The sequence below is a fragment of the Myxocyprinus asiaticus genome, chromosome 16, assembly GCF_019703515.2.
Source record: "Myxocyprinus asiaticus isolate MX2 ecotype Aquarium Trade chromosome 16, UBuf_Myxa_2, whole genome shotgun sequence".
NCBI classification, from domain to species: Eukaryota; Metazoa; Chordata; class Actinopteri; order Cypriniformes; family Catostomidae; genus Myxocyprinus; species Myxocyprinus asiaticus.
Window position 1 is genome coordinate 14221280 of NC_059359.1, and position 21493 is coordinate 14242772.

The following is a 21493-nucleotide window of genomic DNA, read 5'->3' on the forward strand; positions in this document are numbered from 1 at the left end:
TCCAAATCCTCTTAAGCCAGACTGGTAAAGACTGAAATTAAAGCTGTTATTCACTGATAATCTTGCTTAACAGACAGTCACCATTCACTGTTTGGAAAGGAGTACCTTAGATTCTGCTATAGAACACTCCTTTCGTGTTCCAGTCATCCGGTTTTGGAACAACATGAGGGTGAGTATGGTAAATGATGACAGAATTTTCATTTTTAGGTTAACTAGAACTATAAACTATAGTTTTAGGTGAACTAGTGTTGTCAGGCTGCTCAAATAAGCAGAGCAATGTTTTGAAAGTGCCAGTGTTTATACTTTACAGGGAAATCAACCTAAGAATGGTTTACTTGGTAATTTATAATCTCTGTTCATCTTTAAATCACACACATCTTTAAATTAGAACTAATTTCTGTTAAATGTAGTCCAAACATATGTGAGTAGTCTAAAGAACTACATTTCCCAACTCAATAATATGACGTCAGCGCGTCAGTATAGAGACGCGTTGTGTATATGTATGTGTGTGTGTCTGCGTTTCTGTTCTCGCAAATCTGAATTCCGCTGCTAAAACTTACGCTCAGTAAAGCACTGAGACACTGTACACATTTCAGAGGCACTCAAGTGCATTTTGACTAGCTTGTAGGCTACTTCGTTACGTGAAAACTCTCGGGTTGCGTGTGACAATGGAGGCATATTTACGGAGCTGTCGCGATGTGCTTAAGGTAAGACTATGATGCGCGTAGTCTGCCCACTTCATCCATTTTACACTTATAATTAGGCGAGTTCGTGAGTACTTACACAGTACATGTTCAAACTTTTTTAAAGCTAAATGTTTATTATCCTACATGAGGGCATGCTAAAAAAAATAATGTCTGCTTATGTTTGCTGTACACTTGATCTTGTCACACAAGTCATATGGTGTGACGCTCGTGAATATAACCCGTCCGCATGCGTTACATGACAGAAATTAGCACATGCAGTGAGAGAAAGTAGATTCGCACGTTTGGTTTTTATTAATTAGATTTTGGTTGTACTGTCATTGAGTGTATGTCTCAATTAAATGTAAATGACCAAATACTTTTGGGGCCACTATACACTTAAGTCACACTGAATGCAATTACCAGCTGGATTTAAGTAAGTTTTAGTGGATGTCATTTTACCACAAATTCACCATTAACCATAAATGGTCAGTTTAACTGTGGACATGTTCCACTAAAGTTTGACATCAGAAAATGTTCAAAAACGTGATGTTGAAAAATTATATCTAGTTTAATATTTGAAAACCTAACCAGTTTCTGTTTTGTGAAATGGTTCTTTAAAATAAATGCGACTTGCTTTGCTATTTTACCTAATGCCTGACATTCTTAAATTTTAAGTGTGGCTTAAAGGCATAGTTCACCCAAAAATGATTCTCTTATCATTTACTCACCTTAACGCCATACCAGATGTGTATGACTGACTTGCTTCTGCTGAACTTAAATTAAGATTTTTAGAATAATATCTCAGTTCTGAAGGCCCATACAATGCAAGTGAATGGGTACCAAAATTATTAAGCTCCATAAGGACAGAAAGACATCATAAAAGTAATCTATAAGACTCCAGTGGTTTAATCCAAGTCTTCAGAAGGGATATGGGAGTTGTGGGTGAGAAACATATCATTCTTTTTCACTATAAATCTCCACGTTCACATTTTCCTTCTTTTGTTTTTGGCGATTCGCTTTCTTTGTGCGTATCACTACCTACTTGGCAGGGAGGAGGGTTTATAGTAAAAAAAAAAAAAAAAGTCTTAAATATTTATATTTCTTACGTGAACCTTTCATATCGGTTCTGAATATATGGATTCAACCACAGGAGTCTTATGGATTATTTTATGCTGCCTTTATGTGATTTTTGGAGCTTGACAGGTCTGGTCACCATTCACTTATATTGGGAGGACCTACAAAGCTGAAATACACTGATCAGCCACAACATTAAAACCACCTGCCTAATATTGTGTAGGTCCCCCTTGTGCCGCCAAAACAGCGCCAACCCACATCTCAGAATAGCATTCTGAGACACTATTCTTCTCACCATAATTGTACAGATCGGTTATCTGAGTTACCGTAGTCTTTGTCCATTTGAACTAGTCTGGCCATTCTCTGTTGACCTCTCTCATCAGCAAGGCATTTCCATCCACAGAATTGCTGCTCACTGGATGTTTTTTGTTTTTGGCACCATTCTGAGTAAATTCTAGAGACTGTTGTGTGTGAAAATCCCAGGAGATCAGCAGTTACAGAAATAGTCAAACCAGCCCATCTGACACCAACAATTATCCATGAGATTATCTAATCGACCAATCGTGTGGCTGCAGTGCATAAAATCATGCAGATACAGGTCATGAGCTTCAGTTAATGTTCACATCAACCATCAGAATGGGGAGAAAATGTAATCTCAGTGATTTGGACCGTGGAATGCAGCAATAGGAGAGCCTACACAATATTAGTCAGGTGTTTTTAATGTTGTGGCTGATCGGTGTATTCTTCTAAAAATCTTTGTGTTCAGCAGAAGAAAGTCATACTCATCTGGGATGGCATGAGGGTGAGTAAATGATGAGAGAATTTTCATTTTTGGGTGAACTATCCCTTTAAGTGTTCAAATACTAGGGTTCACTATTTGAATCTTTTCTCCGTACAATCAATAACCAACATACTTTTCACAACCCTTTAAAATATCAATTTTGCAAGCTGTCTGGCATATATTGGATGGCTTCAGATATGCAGTTGTACTTTCTGAGGATTAAAAAGGCTGTCAGTGTGTTTAGTCAATAAAAACCATTCCCACTTTTCTAGTTTTACAGCTTAATGTATTAAGTTTCATGACTTAAGGTGGCCCTATTTGCAGACACAATAATACCTGCTGTTTGATGCCGCATCTGTCAGACAGCACTGCATCTCTAACCAAAACACTGTTGTTTTAAACCCAAACACCCTGACACCTGCTGTCACCAACTGCTGGGCAGACAGACTCAAGCCTTGTTGTTACTTGGTGTTTAACCTAAAGTGTGATTCTCAGCCCATGGAAGCAAGCAGAAAGGGGTTATTTAATTACTTCAGTCAATGATTGAAGAAACTGAGAGGGAAACGGCAAGCTTATTTGGTTGCACCATGGTTAAAGTGCCTTTTGCCTGCATTGAAGCATAAGGTTGCAAATAGAGAGCACACCAGCGAGCCAAGTGCTCTTTCCACATGTTTCGTTGACCCAACACCCAGAGGTTCTGTACTGTTTACTCATTGTCCCGTGGTCCATTTCACATCGCCCTGACTTCCTGAGCTGTTCCTTGGATGTGCACATATGGGTATGAATAAGCATGTTTTATCTGTACTTCCTCATCTTACAGGGTTTTGGGTGATGATTATCACATGAGAGAGAGAGAGCGATCACCCAAACCTAACCCAAGTCCATCTGTTCAACTAGCTTCAAATCTAGCGCTGGGTAGCATTGGGAAGTCCGATTCATTTTAGCAAATCAGTTTATTTGGACGGTTTGTTTCATTAAACCGATTCAGAGTCACAACTGAGTTCTCACTTAAAAGTGTTCTCCGAAGTTGCCACGCAGCATTTTGCATTTTATTTTTGTAGTAAAATAGATTTTTACAGTATTTTCATTATTGGGTTATATAGATTGCATCAGATGTTGTTTACTGCTCCAATGTTATTGTTTTACACATTGGTAATAACATCACTAATGATTGTGTTGCCAATATTAATACTAATGTAATTCTTCATCATATTAATGATTCCCATTATGTGAACAACATTGTTCCATTTTCACATTTTTACTCTTTAATGGAATATTCTGGGTTCAATACAAGTTAAACTCAATTAACAGCATTTGTGGCATAATGTTGATAACCACAAAACAATTATTTCAACTCATCCATCCTTTTCTTTAAAAAAGTAAAAATCGATGTTACAGTGAGGCACTTGCGGTGGAAGTGAATGGGACCAATCCATTAATGTTAAAATACTCACTGTTTCAAAAGTTTAGCCACAAGACATAAACATTATGCAAGTTAACATGATTTTAGTGTGATAAAATCATTTGCCAACCTTTTTTGTGGAAAGTTATATCCAGTATTACAACTTTGTTGCCATAATGACGTAATGCCGTAAACCCTAAAACGACCGTATAAACGCCAATTTAAACTCGTATTATTTGAGCTTTAAAGTTTTTACGGCTAAAATAATACATGAGTTGTAATAGAAGAATTGATGAGAGTTATTTTGTTATTATTGAAATCCTCCAAAAATTGGCCTCATTCACTTTCATTGTAAGTGCCTCACAGTAACCTCCATTTTTGCTTTTTTTTTTAAGAAAAGGAGGGATGAGTTGATAAACATTATGCTACAAATGTTGTCAATTGGGCTTAACTTGTATTTAACCCGAAATATTCCTTTAACAAAGTAAAAAAGAATGGGTTTAAAAGAACATTTAGTTCGGGAATCGGACATCACTAGTTCTGGGCGATACATCAGATGTTCACGATATTGCATTAAGCAACACTGTGAATATTGCAATGATTTTAATGCACTTTATTATACTATTAAGTTTCCGAAAGACCACGCCATTAGATTGGTTTCACAATCCTTTCCGTCAGTCAGTTCAAACTGTTTGTTTCAGTGAATTCATTCAAAACTCTTATTCAACGATTAATTTGATTCAGTACACAAAAATGTTCACAGAAGTCCCAGAGTGGCATTTTTTGTGTATGAAAATGTTTTAGTAAAAAAATCTTCAGTTGCCGCTTATTTCTTTGTATTTTTTTTTATTGGTGGTGCAAATAAATATTATATGTTCTTTGTGTTAATTTAGTTAATAACAATGTCTTGATTATTTTTACCTAGATTCCTGGTGTATTTTACAACAATGGTGTGAGCAAAATGGTAGTTCATTTGACTGAAAAATAAAACACCATTTTAAGCCATTTCAGAGAAGATAAATTGAGGTTTTTGTGATACTGCCCAGCCCTGCTCATGACTGTGCCAGCTGTGACCTCAGTCTGTGTGTTGACCAAACAGTCTGTCGTTCAGTATTTAAAACAAACCCCATCTTGCTTCCTGGATCAGAGTGCATCATTTAACACTGACGTCACACATAGCTTCTATGTTCAGCTGGAGTAATGGAGCTGGCCAAATGCTAATTAACTCTGGATGGAGAGTCATTATAAAGACAGATAAAAGCCTGTATTGAAACCAGGATGATTCGTTCAGTGTTATTCAATAAAAAAGTACTCTTCATTTAACAAGTAGGCCATCAAATGTGCTTCAATATAGGGTTCTGGGTTTGCCCGTTATCAATATTAGCTCTATTTAAATGAATAGTTCACCCAAAAGTCATAATTGTCAGCATTTACTCAGCCAACAAACATTGTTTTAAATTCCAATATTTTTTGTTGTTGTTGTTTTCTTTGGGAAACACAAAAGGAAAAAATTGTGAAGAATATTCATGGTGCTCTTTTCCATTTAATTAAAGCATATAGTGACCAGTGGCTGTCAAGCTCAAAAATGGCAAAAAATATATATATATATACACACACACACACACACACACACACACACACATGCGCATATTCAAATTTGGCCAGATTTAATGACAAGAACACCAAACGGCATGTTTGAATATGCAAAAGTGTGAATGGGATTTGAGACTTAAGCCCAAAGTATACTTCAGTCCGACGTGCAGCTGAGCATCTACACACAGGACGCGTGACGCAGATTTCGTCATCAGCAAAATGCTCAAGCACTGAACGCGTGCAGCCCAATTTTTCTAACCACGCCCAAATGCGCATACACCTTGATTTATTTGCACTAATTAGTGGGTCCACAAGGTAGCAACACTCACATTTGAGCCGTTGCTGTCACGAAGAAGTGCTAGAAGATGATGTAATCACCACTAAACATCATGAGACGAAGCTAAAAAACAACAGTTGATGTGCAAGTCAAGAGTGTGTTTGTGAGGAGGTCAGAAGATACCTGTATTTGTATAACTCGAGTTTGAAGAACTATAAAGACATCCTGGAAGAGGAATGCTAGACTGCCGTTTACAGTATATTTGGTGGGAAGCCATATAATGTGTTTTATCTCTGGCATGTTGTACCCCACCTCACACTGTCTGTCAATTATATTGTGACTGGGAGATCATAAGAGGTCAACATTGTTTGTTGGATTTGCAGAACCCTCCCAGCCAATCCATTGCTGCTATTGGATGCATTTTCAACATTCAGCTTACTACTGGTTACTTATTTATTGTTGGGAAGCTGTCCTTAGTTTGTTCTTTTCTAATGCAGGTCAGTTTGCATTTGCTTAATTAGAGTGGTGCCTTCGTAAGGCCAAAATCTCAGTAACTTTAGCTATAATAATTCCTTTCTGTAATTATTTGCTCACAGCTAGCCTGATACTGTTGCATAAACCAAGGACAGGCTTCACATATTAATGTTGTTTGTTAGCCTGGTTTAATAGAGCCACTATGCATTTTTATGAGCTATGCTTGCAGGTATACGTTATGAATACTTGTCCTGTATTAGTCCAGCAGTCTGACATTGTTTTCCTTCATTCTTAGGGTTGTAGTAAGAACAGCCCTGGGCTGCATGTTGTAATGGGGAATGAGGCTTGTGATATGGACTCCATGGTATCAGCACTGACCTTCGCCTACTTTCTTTCAAAGGTATGCTACACCTAGTAAACTCTGTTATGTCCTGTTGTGTTAGTGGAAAGCAGGAGAGCTGTGATGTTATTTATGATAGACATTATTTATATCCAGTCTTTATAATACAAATTTATTTTAAGAAATGTTTAAGATTATATTTTCTATATCAGGGTGATTTGCAGGCCTGGAAAGGTCATTAAAAAATCTTTATAATATCAAGAAAAAGGCATGGAATTTCTATAGGGGATATACATTTTCTATGCAGTTTCTATAAAAGGATCTTTAAAAGTACTCATCAAGGAACTACATACAACTTGAAAAGTTAATTGGTCAAAAAGTGTGGGCACCCTATAAGTAATTTTGTAATTTTTGTAAAATTGGAGAGGATATTGATTTATTCATCATTCTTTATCTGACGCAGACTCTGGACTCTAAGAGGGTACCAGTGCCTGTACTCAATATACCACGGGCTGAGTTTCCCTTGCATTCTGACAGTATATTTCTGCTAAGAGAGACTGGTTTATCCCAGGACCACCTGCTGTTCAGGGACGAGGTTGACCTCCGTGGCCTGCACAAGGCTAAACAGCTCACACTGACACTGGTCGACCACAACGTTCTGCCCAGGTCTGTGTTCTGTTCTGTGGCACATATGCATTTCAAATACTGCACCACTTCACTTTTATTGTCACACAACCATATACACAAGTGCAATAGTGGGTGAAAGTCTTGGGTGCAGTTCCGAGCAACATAGCAGTCACGACAGTGATGAGACATAGATGAGACATATACCAACTTACAATAAACAGATTTACACATCACAATTTACATATCTAATATACACCTAATTATACACAACACAATATACAAATAACATACAATATACAGTATACAATACACAATTTAGAATATTGTACAGTATACAATACACACAATATAGAATATTGTACAGTATACAATACACACAATATAGAATACACATTATACAATAAAAATAGTGTATATATAGTATTATAAAATATACAGTAGGTTGTATTGTACTGTATTGACATTCAGGCTGTCGGTTGATAGTCAGTTGCCAGTGTGTTGTTAAGAGAGAATATAATTTATGACAGTCCAGTGTGAGATAATAAGATTAATAAAGTGCAGTGCTGATGTATATTGATCGTGAGAGATCAAGAATTCAGAAGTCTGATTGCTTGGGGGAAGAAGCTGTCATGGAGTCGGCTGGTGCGGGTCCTGATGCTGCGATACCGCCTGCCTGATGGTAGCAGTGAGAACAGCCCATGGCTTGGGTGACTGGAGTCTCTGATGATCCTCCGAGCTTTTTTCACACACCGCCTGGTATATATGTCCTGGAGGGAGGGAAGCTCACCTCCGATGATGTGTCTGGCAGTTCGCACCATCCCTTGTAGGGCTTTGTGGTTGTGGGCGGTGCTGTTGCCGTACCAGGCAGTGATGCAGCCAGTCAGGATGCTCTCTACAGTGCTGGTGTAGAACCATGTGAGGGTGTGGCGGTTCATTCCAAACTTCCTCAGCCATCTCAGGAAGTAGAGGCGCTGATGAGCCTTCTTCACAACGGCCTCAGTGTGGACGGACCATGTGAGTTCCTCAGTGATGTGGACACCGAGGAACTTGAAGCTGCTGACTCTCTCCACCGGTGCTCCATTGATGGTGATGGGACTGTGTTCTGTGTCTTTTCTCCTGAAGTCCACCACAAGCTCCTTTGTCTTGCTGACATTGAGGGAGAGGTTGTGCTCCTGACACCAGTGTGTCAGAGTGAGCACCTCCTCTCTGTAGGCCGTTTCATCATTGTCAGTGATCAGACCTACCACCGTTGTGATCAATGTTCACACACAACGAGATGATTAGACCCAAACTTTCTTCATATTCTCATTGTAGTCCAAGTAAAACAAATAGTTCCGATTGTAAATTCTGCTTGGTTGAGTCACATTCAAAGCCGCTGTAAAATACAAATAAAAGCACACCTGTGAATGCACATTCTATAGCTGTGTCCCAAATGACGCACTGTGCACTTACACTATACACTGTGTGCTCAGCCATCTAGGGTGCTTCTCAATCAGATATCTCGTCTGCCACATCATCAAGCACCATCAAATGCCATCTCAGTTGTTAGGACCCTTGGTAGACAGCCTCGTTTTGAAGCCTTCATTTTCATATTTTGGAGGATGCATCAAGTGCATCATTCGTGGCCTTCAATCACCCACAATCCCTTGCACGTCCCAAATTATACCAAAAAAATGGCAGAATATGAGTCGCGTGGCACGGAGGCAGAAACTGTATGACGCAGAAATTGGCAATGACTAGCTTTGTGAATAAAATTTTTGCTAAAATAATTTAGAGATTTAAAACATATTTCTCATTTTCTGAAGTATATGGGTTTTCTAAACAAAATAAAATATCACATGATTCTAAGCATATGGTTTGACATACACACTTACTAGACCATCTCATTCTAGTGCTGTATGCTGAGGAGGAGCCTAGACCACATCCTCAGTAGGACTGGTCTAGGAAGGCCTAACTAGGCTGCAGCCTTCCGATTGAGAAGCACCCCTAGTGTATGAATTTTCAATGTGTAGCAACACTAACGTTTTGACGGAAGTGATTTTTCAAAACACAAGATGTGTTGATTCTAGCTAAAGCGCGTCCAACACTAGCTCAAATAATGTACATATTGACACAGCGTGGGGTGATGGTAAAGCATTCAACTCACATTTGTAAGGTGCTGTCTTCGCAGAAGTTTCGCTAGTTGCCACATTCACCATTAATTATAATTGTTTTGTCCGGCCAGCATCACGGCCAGGTAACTCTGCCCTTTCACTACGGAGGGGAAGCCGCGACCGTTGAGTGTATGAAGTTTCCAACATTCCACGCTACTTTTTTTTTGGTTGAAGAAGTACATCATTCGTGTACTCATACTAGTACACTTCTTTTCATTGTATTTTCAGTGTAAACGTACTTCTCGCTCAAGTTACACTACAAGTGTATGATTTACCTTTAGGCTAATGAGCTATATCACTTTAAGAAGAATTGTTTATTTTGATTATGGTTATTATCAGGGTTCCCACACGTCCTGGAAAACCTGGAATTTAGCAATGCAGTTTTCAAGTCATGGAAAATGATAAAAATCCCTAAATGTCCTGGAAAATATTTTAATGTAGTAAGACTATAGAGACTGTGTCGCCAACAAGGTTTTTTTAACATGTACAAAAACATTGTAACGATCAGCACTCTGAATAGGTGACAAATACAAAAACATTTTATCGTTTTGTCACTGCCGGCTGGTGCATGTTATGAAACAACATCAGTCATGAACGAAGCCCTGTCACGTACATTCTCTGCTCATCTCTGCTAATAGTTTAAGTGTTGATATAATGCAAAATGTGATTTGTTCGTTCCAACATTGCTGTTTTGTTAACTACATAAACTTTTGATTTGTAAACTTAAGACAATGACAATGGTCGGGCCACGGATTTAAAAAAAAATTTATTCAGACCCTGCGGTGATGCATGATGATGCAACCTCAGGATGTGAATTCATTTTTAATAATGAAACAATCAGAGTTTGCTTATACTGTGGTTAAAACACGGAATCCAGTCATAAAAATGGCATTAGCTACAAAACACGGAATGGACATTCTGTATTTGGAACGTTTCAATGTACAATTAATCAAACTTAAATCACGATATTTCCTAGTGTGATTATTAAACCGATTAAAATAAATAAATAATCTGCAGGTACTGCGTGCTTCAAAATAAATGTGTGAATCCGTCTGCTCGTACACTGAAAACACTGTGTGTTTTGTAGATGACCGAGAGCAGAGCGCTCTAAAGTGCGCAGCACATACAGACTATATATGTATTTAATGAAATTATAGCTTTTTGTGTTTTAATAATGACACTGGGCCATATAGCGAACTGCTTATCCGGAGGTGAGAAACTACCGTCAAAAACGCACAGAAACGCTTGATTTAGATGGATGCGTGAAATGGAACAAAAAGGCAAAAAAAAACATATACTACTGTTTATGTGTACTACTATAAAAATAATGCAATGTTATGTTAAAATTTTTATTTTCATTTGATTCAAGTTTTAATGAATTAATTTGAATAGACACCATTTTGATAATAAAATGTAATAATTAAACTGTTGATTATGGAATTCAGAAAAAAATAACCATCTAATTACCACAGTAAACATCATGACCTCTCATGTGTTTTTGCTTAAATATTACACCGTTTGGCCTCATATAATGTCCTGGAATTGTTCTGGAAAGTTGTGCCTTTAAAAAGAGTGGGAACCCTGATTATATTTATTTATGTAACTATTCATCTAACATTGGTGTCTTTTATAAAATTGTATTTGCTGCCATTTTATTAAAGCAAAAGCTGTGCATGTAGGCCTGTTCACACCAAACTGTGTGCTATTTTTCATTTCGAATGAGCTTTTGAAGGGGAACAATGGATACCACAGAAAATTATACACTTATAAATAGTTGCAGCTCATGTACCCTTTGTACTTCAAACATAAACCCAGTCTGTTTTTTAAAATGTCTGTTTATGGTGTTTTATCTTAGTGTACATCATTCAGTATATCACTGTGCCTGTTATATTCTCATGACATTAAAAATGGCAGTAATGTTCGGCAATTCGTTTGCACTAAGCTCATAGTAAAATTTCCCATAAAAAGACTTGTTACATGCAATATTTTACTGTATACAAACGAATTGCAAAACGACACTTCTATTTTTATTGCAAGGATAATACAACAAAATATTGCAATAATTTAAATAAAGAAAAGACCATGAGCCAGTTTTTTCTTTTATATGGTTTTAATATTATGCATCATATTTTAAACTATACCTGTTATTCTTAATATAAATTTTTCCACATGTATTTATATCACTATACCTTGTGTTATATTATCCAGGCATTAATCGAGGCATTATAAAAAGAGAGGTTGGGGAGTCTGTTCGGAATATACTCGTAGCAAGATACATGTGCAAATAAATATGCAACAGTGCCCTTTACTCATCTCACTTACACAAAAATCACAGATTATATACTCCTCAAAATGCATCAACACCATGGAAAGAACATAATGAAACAGTTATGCCAAATGGACCCTTTTCACACGTCCTAGTGTCATCTTGAATGGCGGTGAATCAAAGACCACAGCAAATTAAATTTTTGGTTACTCGTTTGCTCCAACAGCGAAAGAAAAAATCAATGATTACGTTTTCACAGCTTTGTAAAAGAAGATAAAAATACAGAGCGCTGGATAACAGCACTCCTTCAGCAGCTGTGTTGGAAGCCTCATCGCAGCTGTGGTAACTGATTTTTTTTTTAAACATATTCCAGGGTAATATAATACAAAGTACAATGTTATAAATGTGGAAATATAAAAAAGTTTGCTACATTTACGTTGTTAAAGAAGGTGGAAATGCATCATAACAGGTCTGTGGAAAAAGGTCCATTAGGTAAATAAATGCTTTAACAGCGTTCAGTATATTAATCTCTAGCATTGACAGCTGGGCAGGTCAGGAGACTGGTATAAATGTTTGTAGAAAAGCAACAGCGCCGGCTACTGTACAGGGCGTGAAATCATTTTTCCGTTTCATTTCTTATGGACTCTCTGTGAATAGGCCTTTCATCTGAAGTTCATCTCGCAAAATCATCACAGATTTGTTGTAAACAGACCTTTACAGTGATTGTAATATGGGGTTATACTCTGCAGCCTCATAATTATTAAATTATAACAATTATTAAATGATAATGATACATTATATGTATATAATATGTAATTAACAGTTACATAACTAAATGAAAATAAATGAAAATAATAATATATGTAATATAATACATTATAAAATTAATTATGATTGTAGTTCATTATGACAACCAAACTTGTGAGGGGAAGATCAGGATATTTATTTTTCACTATGGTGTGTTCTTTATTGTAAATCTCCAGTGCTGACAGTGAGCTGGAAGAAGCTGTTGTGGAAGTGATTGATCATCACCTCCTACAGAGGACCCCATCTCCGTCCTGTCCTGTCACCGTGGAGACCGTGGGCTCCTGTGCCACCTTGGTGACAGAGCGCATTGCCCAGAAAGCACCTGGGGTGTTTGACCAACAGGTGGCTCAGCTTTTATACGGTGAGAGTCATGGTGAAGTGTTTTAACATTAGTAGGAATGCAGGCCTCACAGCATGGATGATGTTCAATCTGTTAGACACTGTTAGACGCATCAGATGGGCTCAGCAGGGGTTTCACTGACATTTTGCTGATGGAGAATATGAATATATTATTCATGGTACCCTCTTGATTTGACACATACATGCAATATGACTATAGTGATGTGTAAAGCAACATTGCAGAGTTGAATTGCTTGTGAAATGTATTGTGGCCTTCTGTTAATAGGTACTATTATCTTAGACTGTGTAAACATGGCACCCGAGGCAGGTAAAGTCACCCCTAAGGACAGCCAGTACGCCATGTTTTTGGAGAAGCATTTTCCAAAGCTGCCTCCGAGGAGTGCTCTATTTCAGTCTCTACAGAATGCCAAATTTGATGTGTCAGGTGAGATGATCTTAGAAAACAGTCTGCTTATTAAAGGCTGTGTAGTTCAATTGAATGTTATGATTTGATGAACGAAAATTTTATTATGTAATTTTATGAAACTGTACTGTATATCAGGCCTCTCGACTGAGCAGATGCTGTTGAAAGACATGAAAGTAGCATCCGGTGGGGATCTGAGACTGGCTGTCAGTGCCATTTACATGACACTAGAGGTCAGTAATGTTATGATACCTTAGACTTTACCTTTAAAAATTCTTACACTCTCTGAAATAAGGCAACTAGTAGGGGTGAACCTAATTTGAACATTTTCTTTAATTCAGTCTGTTAGTTGGATTTATAACAGGCTTACATGACTAAAAATGAATGGAGCATAATGCAAGGGGTCTTGGGATGAGTTTTTTTTTTTATATTTTAAGTTAAATTACTTCTGAATTGACACGTCAGCAGAAAAAAAATGGCTAGTAGGGATGAACCTAATTTGAACATTTTCTTTAATTCAGTCTGTTAGTTGGATTTATAACAGGCTTACATGACTAAAAATGAATGGAACATGATGCATGGGGTCTTGGGATGAGTTTTTTTTTTAATATATTTTTTAAGTTAAACTACTTCTGAATTGACACGTCAACGGAAAAAAAATGGCTTATTGCCATTGTTGTTATTGAATAAAAAATTTGACAATCTCAAAGAAAGTTATGCCTTATATGCAATCTTGTACGATCTGAATAACTTCAGTATTCCTATGATTGTTCAACAATGGCTGTTTTGATGCTCACTTTAAATTTAGAAGATCATATGCAAATGACATGTTTCCTCTTGAGTGAAGTGAATCTTGTGTTTCTGCCGTGCGTCTAGCCTCAGTGCTTGCTTCCACAAAAAAGAGAGAGGAAATGTAGATTATAATATGTGAAGGAGATCTTGTTGTGGGCACAAAATGTGCTCATGTGCCCATCCTCATGACTCATGTGAATTCCTCAATAATACTGAAGCACAACCGAATCCAAGTCAGACACGCCTAATCTCACCGCAGGGTTGGGCAGTCTGTCTCACACCTACTGATTACACCATATGTTAACCTCAACATCAGACTCTCCTATTGTCTTGTTGAAACACCTCTGAATTGGATATGAATGGTATCACCTGTCTTGTTCACAGTAATGCTTGAGTATGAAAAGTGCTGTCTTGTCTTTAGGCTTTCCTACAGAGACGTGGCCTACAGCAAGACCTCTGTGAGTTCTGCCACAATCATAACTATAACCTGGTGGTTGCCATGACAATCTCTTTCAATGACAACAAAGAGCCCTTCCGACAGCTCGCCGTCTACAGTTCCAGCACTGTCTACAGGGATGAGGTACTCATGACTGTGTACTATCAGTATGTGGTATAAGGTCAATATGAAATCAAAATGGATTCAATCCTGGTCTTATTGTGCACGATTCATCAGTGCACATTGTTCTAAAGAAAAAAAATGTCTTTTCATCAAAATACAACATTTTCCAGCATGAAATAACCTTTATCCTTGAGCGATCCCAATATCGATTCTTAAAATTCCAAAATCAATCTTTTACTCTATGCTAGGAGTGCTCATTACATTGATCATGATCAACCAGTCAGTTGCAAGACAACCACTGGTTGTTCTCTTTAACAGGCCAAAAAGAAAAGAGAGTAAAGAGAAAAACTGTACAAATAACACGAATATCGAGAATCTATGTTTTCTTTATGTGCGTGCACTTGTTGAGTTGCAGTAATGCGAATATGCACCTAAACGGTAAAATACACTTCAGAATTTTGTGAAAATGCCAGTCTTGGTGATCTGTTAAGCAGAGTCATTTATGTCTAGAGTGAATGTAAAAAGTGGATTTGTATCAAAGGCCCCATTTACAACTTGCATTACCATGCATTTCATATCTGGGTAGTATCTGGATATTCTTTAGCTGGATTTAATTTACACCTTGCAGTCAAATGCGTCTCCACTGTGATCGGATAAAGATCTGGTCAAAATTACCTGTGCTTTTAGTGAATTTTAAAAACATTGATGGATAATTCAAATGTTTTCCAACACTTTAACAGTCAGGGTTTTCCTTTCATTGAAATTTTTTGGTGGTAGTCAAAGCTAAATTTCGGGTCGCCGAAACGAATTTAATGATATTCATCTCACACTCAGAATCCGTTCCAGACCACCTCAGAATGTGGTTTTAGTGATCCGATTACAGTCCGGTCTTTTAATGCTGTCAAGTGCTATCCAAAACTTGGAAGAACTTGAAACAATTTTGACTCATTAGTATTTTGTTGTGACATCAAAATTCGCATTGAGAATCATAAAAATATATTATTTGGAATCTAAGTGGAATCAAATCGAATTAAGAGCATGTGAATCAGAATTGAATCTAGAAATCAGTATTGATACTAAACCTTAATGGTCTGGGAAAATAATGTTAATCAATAGCCAAATAGCTATTCTGGAATAATTTTAGGCTACTGTTGTAGTTAAAGGAATATTCCACGTTCAGTACAAGTTAAGCTCAATCAACTGCATTTGTGGCTTAATGTTCATTACCACAAAATAAAAAAATAAAAATCTGGGTAACAGTGAGGCACTTACAATGAAGCACAGCCACAGGACGTAAACATTATATGTGTTAACATGATTTTAGTGCCATGGATTTACGCAGTCACATTACAGAATTAAAATGGGTTCTGAATGCTGTTTCATGTTGACTTCAAAAATGTTGCTGACTGTTTTGTTTTTATATGTAATGTATTTGATTTTTTTGTAGATGAGTAAAGCACTAGAAAAGGCCAAAAATCCCAGTCTGGATCTTCGGCCAATGAGCAGTCCATATTCCGATGTAAAGGTCTATGTGCAGGGTAACACTTTGGCGTCATGCAAGAAGGTATTGCCTATAATCTCAGAATTCCTAAAGGAAAGGGAAAGGAAATTGGCTCAGATTGGGAACATTGAAGACCTTGAGCTGGATGATGATTCTAATCAGGACCAGAGTGACTCGCAGCAGCAATGTGTTGAGGATGCTGGAATAGAGGACGATTCCCAAGTCCCTCCAACGCCAATGAACAGTCTGGTGGAAGGCTGTCCTTTGGACAATGGCCTGCCAAAAATCAATCCTGAGGTGTTGGTGGAAAAAGTTAGCAAGATGGCAAGTATGGAGGACCAATCTCCTGAAGGACAGTGAATGAAGATCTGTTGTTCTACAGAGTCCTTCATAAGAGCTGGAGAAGGCCAGTCCTCCTCCTTCCAGAAGATACAGTGCACATACAGAGGCGCACAAGGGCAAGAAAATAAAATGCCACTTTTTTGATCTGGTTAACTGACAAAGGTACGATATGGTCAAAAGAGACCTTTTTGTTGACTTTCTAAGTACATATTGACTGGTACATATAGATTTAAATTGAATATGCATCAGATTATTCAAAAAGTTATTTAAAGTTTGGATATCATAAGTTATAAATTATCAAAATATTTCAGGTTTGGGCTAATTATTGATTGGTTCCAGTTTTATTCATATTCTGATCTTCTCCTAAAGTAATCAAAAGTCTGATTGGCTTTGACTCCCCCTCTGTCCAGGCCATCTCTGTATAGATCTTATCAATATATTTAAACTTGTTCTGTTCTACAAGTGACAGCATGCATTCGCTGCAAACCTGTGACTCACAATTGATAAAATTAACTGTTTAAAAATTTATTCCCGGTGTTTGCTATGATACAAGTAGTTATATGGATGCTAGCTATTGTGGCCTCAAACCTATGTTTTTATTTATCTTTGTAGTATTAAGTACCTTAATTTTAAACGTAAGTATTTTCACTGACTCGAAACCAGTTCTCAACACATTTCAAGTTTGTCCTCAGTTTGCCATCACCAAGTGAATTGTCTTAACATCACAAATCAATGCAACATTAAGTCCTGCCTTCAAGTAGTTACTAACATTAGTGGTTTAGTTGTAAGTGAAGGATGTGTGGGGACATTACACTGATGTACACACCAGAAACACACAACAGCGATTCCGTGCCAATTATATAGTAAACGTGGAGAAGATACCTCTTACAAAGCAAAACCAGATGGGACTTGACAAAAGTAAAGTAGTTTGTCTTTGTAAGCTGGAATTTTACCAATGAAGGATGTCAAATCTTAACTATCCCCTACAAGCCAAACATGATGTATGGCACTCATGAGGGACCGCTGCGCAGCTTGTTGGAGTTCTTGTGTGGATAGTCTATTGACGCTCAAAGAGGGCAATGCCAGTGCTAAAAGCAGAACAAGACCTTGGTCGTTTTCGGAATGGCATACTACAATACTACTCTTACTATTTCTGTTATACATAGATATGGCAGTAGCAGTAAGAGTAGGATGAGTAGAATGCCATTCCGGACACAGCCACTAGCTGGGTTTCCATCCAAATGTTTCACATTTCTGAAAAATCGACTAAAGAAAAAGTAAACTGTGTTATGCACATTATCTTGAGGGAGCCCGCCTTGTGTCATGGAACAGCTGAACGACCTCCTTGGTTTGGGGAGAGTTGTATTTGCGGTAATAGACTAATTTTACATTGTTATTATATCCTGCCATAAGACGTTGCAGAATAAGTGCAATAGCTCACATAATAAGGCCATACGCCACCAGCCTCCATATACTTGGGAGCGCCTGCGCTCACTTTAATGACGAGCTGTAGGTTAAGCACTTCCGACTAACCAGGGCTATGTTTGAAGAATCGTGTGCCGGGGGGGCCTGGGTAGCTCAGCGAGTATTGACGCTGACTACCACCCCTGGAGTCATGAGTTCGAATCCAGGGTGTGCTGAGTGACTCCAGCCAGGTCTCCTAAGCAACCAAATTGGCCCGGTTGCTAGGGAGGGTAGAGTCACATGGGGTAACCTCCTCGTGGTCACGTTTAAGTGGTTCTCGCTCTCAATGGAGTGCGTGGTATGTTGTGCATGGATCACGGAGTGTAGCATGAGCCTCCACATGCTGTGAGTCTCCACGGTGTCATGCACAGCAAGCCACGTGGTAAGATGCACGGATTGACAGTCTCAGAATCGGAGGCAACTGAGACTTGTCCTCCGCCACCCGTATTGAGGTGAGTAACCGCGCCACCACGAGGACCTAGTAAGTAGTGGGAATTGGGCATTCCAAAATTGGAAAGGAAAGGGGATAAAATGTTTTAAAAAAAGAAGAAAAAAAGAGAAGAATCGTGCGCCATGGTCGGGGCTTTCGTTGGGCTAGTCACTTTAAGCTATCGCACTCCTATACCAACCGATGAGCACATTGTCATCGCGCTTTACAAATGGTCATAACACGTCATTGTTTAAGTGAATAAAACATTGCCATCACCTTAATGCGCATTTTGAATTATGCAAAACTTAAACATTGTGCGAAACATCAGAAAATCCACCACATCCTAGCGCATAAACTTATAAGCGAATGTTGAGTTTATTCGCATATCAAGCATTTCCATTTAGGTTTTCTTATGTGCGATTTCAATATTCACCTAAAAATAGTTGCATGGAACCCCATCTACTGTCTGCAACTCTCTTCATGTGGAGTTCAAAGAGGCACTTGACGCCCTGATGTGAATCATGTGAATTCCATATCCAAAGTGGATAGCCACAGCCTGCCAGCCGATTAATATTGTGGAGAATGAGGGTTTCAGAGATTTACGCATTTCAATAATTTGCCAACCTATGGGGATTTGTTCTTTCAATTAGTCAACCTTTTTTCTATCTTTACACTGTGGAAGGCTTTGTTTGGAAAGTGTTAATAAGGCATTATTGTTACATTTTGTTTTGTTTCCTAAGAAGTAAATAACTGCATTTGACATGAAAAGTATATATAGAGTCAAATTTCAGCATTTTCAAAATCTGTGATTAATCGCGAGTCGAAAGTTGAAGATACCTAAAATATTAATTTAAGGCGCGCCATTTCCGTTTTATCTGCAGCAGCTATAGATGTTAATGGAGGAGCATGTGTCATGACTATTAATAGGTAATTACAAAATTTTAAACTCTTCTCATGATTCCACAGTGAGATAGGAAAAGAGTTGTCATTTATAAATGAAAAGTGAGTATAGTCTTTGGCCGCATACATTGAGTCTTAGCTGACCCGCTGCTGGTTATAATGACGGGGACTGCATTTTACTATTTGAGATTTTACTACTAACTACCAAAGACTGGCACGAACCTCAATTTTACCTGTGTGTGAGGAATGGTATGCATTTCATAATTTTTTTTTTATTTAATTTTTTTTATTATGTATAACTTTTATTGTATTCTGTTAATTTGTACTATGTTATCTTGTTTAATATATTTAAGATTTGACTGCATTTGGGATTTAGTATTCACACACACACACATACACATATATATATATATATATATATATATATATATATATATATATATACACTGGCGGCCAAAAGTTTGGAATAATGTATAGATTTTGCTGTTATGGAAAGAAATTGGTACTTTTATATTCAACTGATCACAATGTATAGTCAAGACATTAATAATGTGAAAAATTGTTATTACAATTTGAAAATTTGTAAACTACTTCAGAGTTCTCATCAAAAAATCTTCCACATGCAGCAATGACAGCTTTGCAGATCCTTGACATTCTAGCTGTCAGTTTGTCCAGATACTCAGATGACATTTCACCCTATGCTTACTGTAGCACTTGCCATAGATGTGGCTGTCTTGTCGGGCACTTCACATGCACCTTACAGTCTAGTTGATCCCACAAAAGCTCAATGGGGTTAAGATCCATAACACTCTTTTCCAATTATATGTTGTCCAATGTGTTTCTTTGCTCACTCTAACTTTTTCTTTTTGTTTTCTTTGCAATTTTTCCCATAAGGCCTGCACCTCTGAGTCTTCACTTTACTATTGTACATGAAACTGGTGTTGAGTGGGTAGAATTCAATGAAGCTGTCAGCTGAGGACATGTGAGGGGTCTATTTCTCAAACTAGAGACTCTGATGTAGTTCTTGTTTAGTTGTATCTGGGTCTTCAACATCTCTTTCTGTCCTTGTTAGAGCCAGTTGTCCTTTGTCTTTGAAGACTGTAGTGTACACCTTTTGTATGAAATCACCAGTTTTTTGGCAATTTCAAGCATTGTATAGCCTTCATTCCTCAAAACAATGATTGACTGATGAGTTTTTAGAAAAAGCTGATTCTTTTTTGCCATTTTTGACCTAATATTGACCTTAAGACATGTCAGTCTATTGCATACTGTGGCAACTCAAAAACAATGTTAAGCTTCATTTAACAAAGCAAATAGCTTTCAATTGTGTTTGCTATAATGGCAAGTTATTTTCTAGTACCAAATTAGCAATTTAGCATGATTACACAAGGATAAGGTGTTGGAGTGATGGCTGCTGGAAATGGGGCCTGTCTAGATTTGATCAAAAATAACTTTTTCAAAAGGTGATGGTGCTGTTTTTTACATCAGTAATGTCCTGACTATACTTTGTGATCAGTTGAATGCCACTTTGGTGAATTAAAGTACCAATTTCCTTCTGAAACAGCATAATCTGTACATTATTCCAAAACTTTACAAATTTTGGCCGCCAGTGTAATATATAATAACTCTTATTTGTAATGTGCCTTTCTTGTACTCAAGGCGCTAAATATATATATATATATATATATATATATATATATACACACACACACACACACACACACACACACAGTTGAAGTCAGAAGTTTACATACACCTTAGCCAAATAGATTTAAACTCCATTTTTCACAATCCCTGACATTTAATCATAGAAAACATTCCCTATCTTAGGTCAGTTAGGATCACTACTTTATTTTAAGGATGTGAAATGTCAGAATAATAGTAGAAAGAATGATTTATTTCAGCTTTTATTTCTTTCATCCCATTCCCAGTGGGTCAGAAGTTTACATACATTTGGTCGCATTGCCTTTTAATTTGTTTAACTTGGGCCAGATGTTTTGGGTAGCCTTCCACAAGCTTCTCACAATAAGTTGCTTGAATTTTGGCCCATTCCTCCAGACAGAGCTGGTGTAACTGAGTCAGGTTTGTAGGCCTTCTTGCTCGCACATACTTTTTCAGTTCTGCCCAAAATTTTCTATCGGATTGAGGTCAGGGTTTTGTGATAGCCACTCCAATACCTTGACTTTGTTGTCTTTAAGCCATTTTTCCACAACTTTGGAGGTATGCTTGGGGTCATTTTCCATTTGGAAGATAGTCTTGAGT

The 21493-nt window shown here is 37.6% G+C and overlaps 2 protein-coding genes across 5 annotated transcripts in view; both read left to right on the forward strand.

The window, feature by feature from the left end:
• The first annotated feature begins 498 nt into the window (after positions 1 to 498).
• LOC127453996 (exopolyphosphatase PRUNE1-like) overlaps positions 499 to 21493 on the forward strand; it is a 25190-nt gene continuing 4195 nt past the window's right edge. Inside the window, exons 1-8 of one of the 4 annotated variants that reach the window (XM_051720879.1) lie at positions 499 to 707; positions 6583 to 6687; positions 7091 to 7293; positions 12657 to 12841; positions 13106 to 13264; positions 13382 to 13476; positions 14457 to 14615; positions 16042 to 21493. The exon at positions 16042 to 21493 is cut by the window's right edge and continues 4195 nt beyond it. In XM_051720879.1, the coding sequence (XP_051576839.1) occupies positions 669 to 707; positions 6583 to 6687; positions 7091 to 7293; positions 12657 to 12841; positions 13106 to 13264; positions 13382 to 13476; positions 14457 to 14615; positions 16042 to 16455 (1359 nt within the window). In that variant the 5' untranslated portion in view covers positions 499 to 668 and the 3' untranslated portion in view covers positions 16456 to 21493. Of the gene's footprint in view, positions 708 to 2906; positions 3320 to 5955; positions 6079 to 6226; positions 6311 to 6582; positions 6688 to 7090; positions 7294 to 12656; positions 12842 to 13105; positions 13265 to 13381; positions 13477 to 14456; positions 14616 to 16041 lie in introns of those variants that run through there. The other 3 variants (XM_051720882.1, XM_051720883.1, XM_051720881.1) reach the window with 3 other exon arrangements.
• Positions 16583 to 21493, forward strand: part of LOC127454001 (BCL2/adenovirus E1B 19 kDa protein-interacting protein 2-like) — a 28271-nt gene continuing 23360 nt past the window's right edge. The window contains exon 1 of the mRNA XM_051720897.1: positions 16583 to 16599. The gene's annotated coding sequence lies outside the window, so the exon portion shown is untranslated. The remainder of the gene's footprint in view (positions 16600 to 21493) is intronic.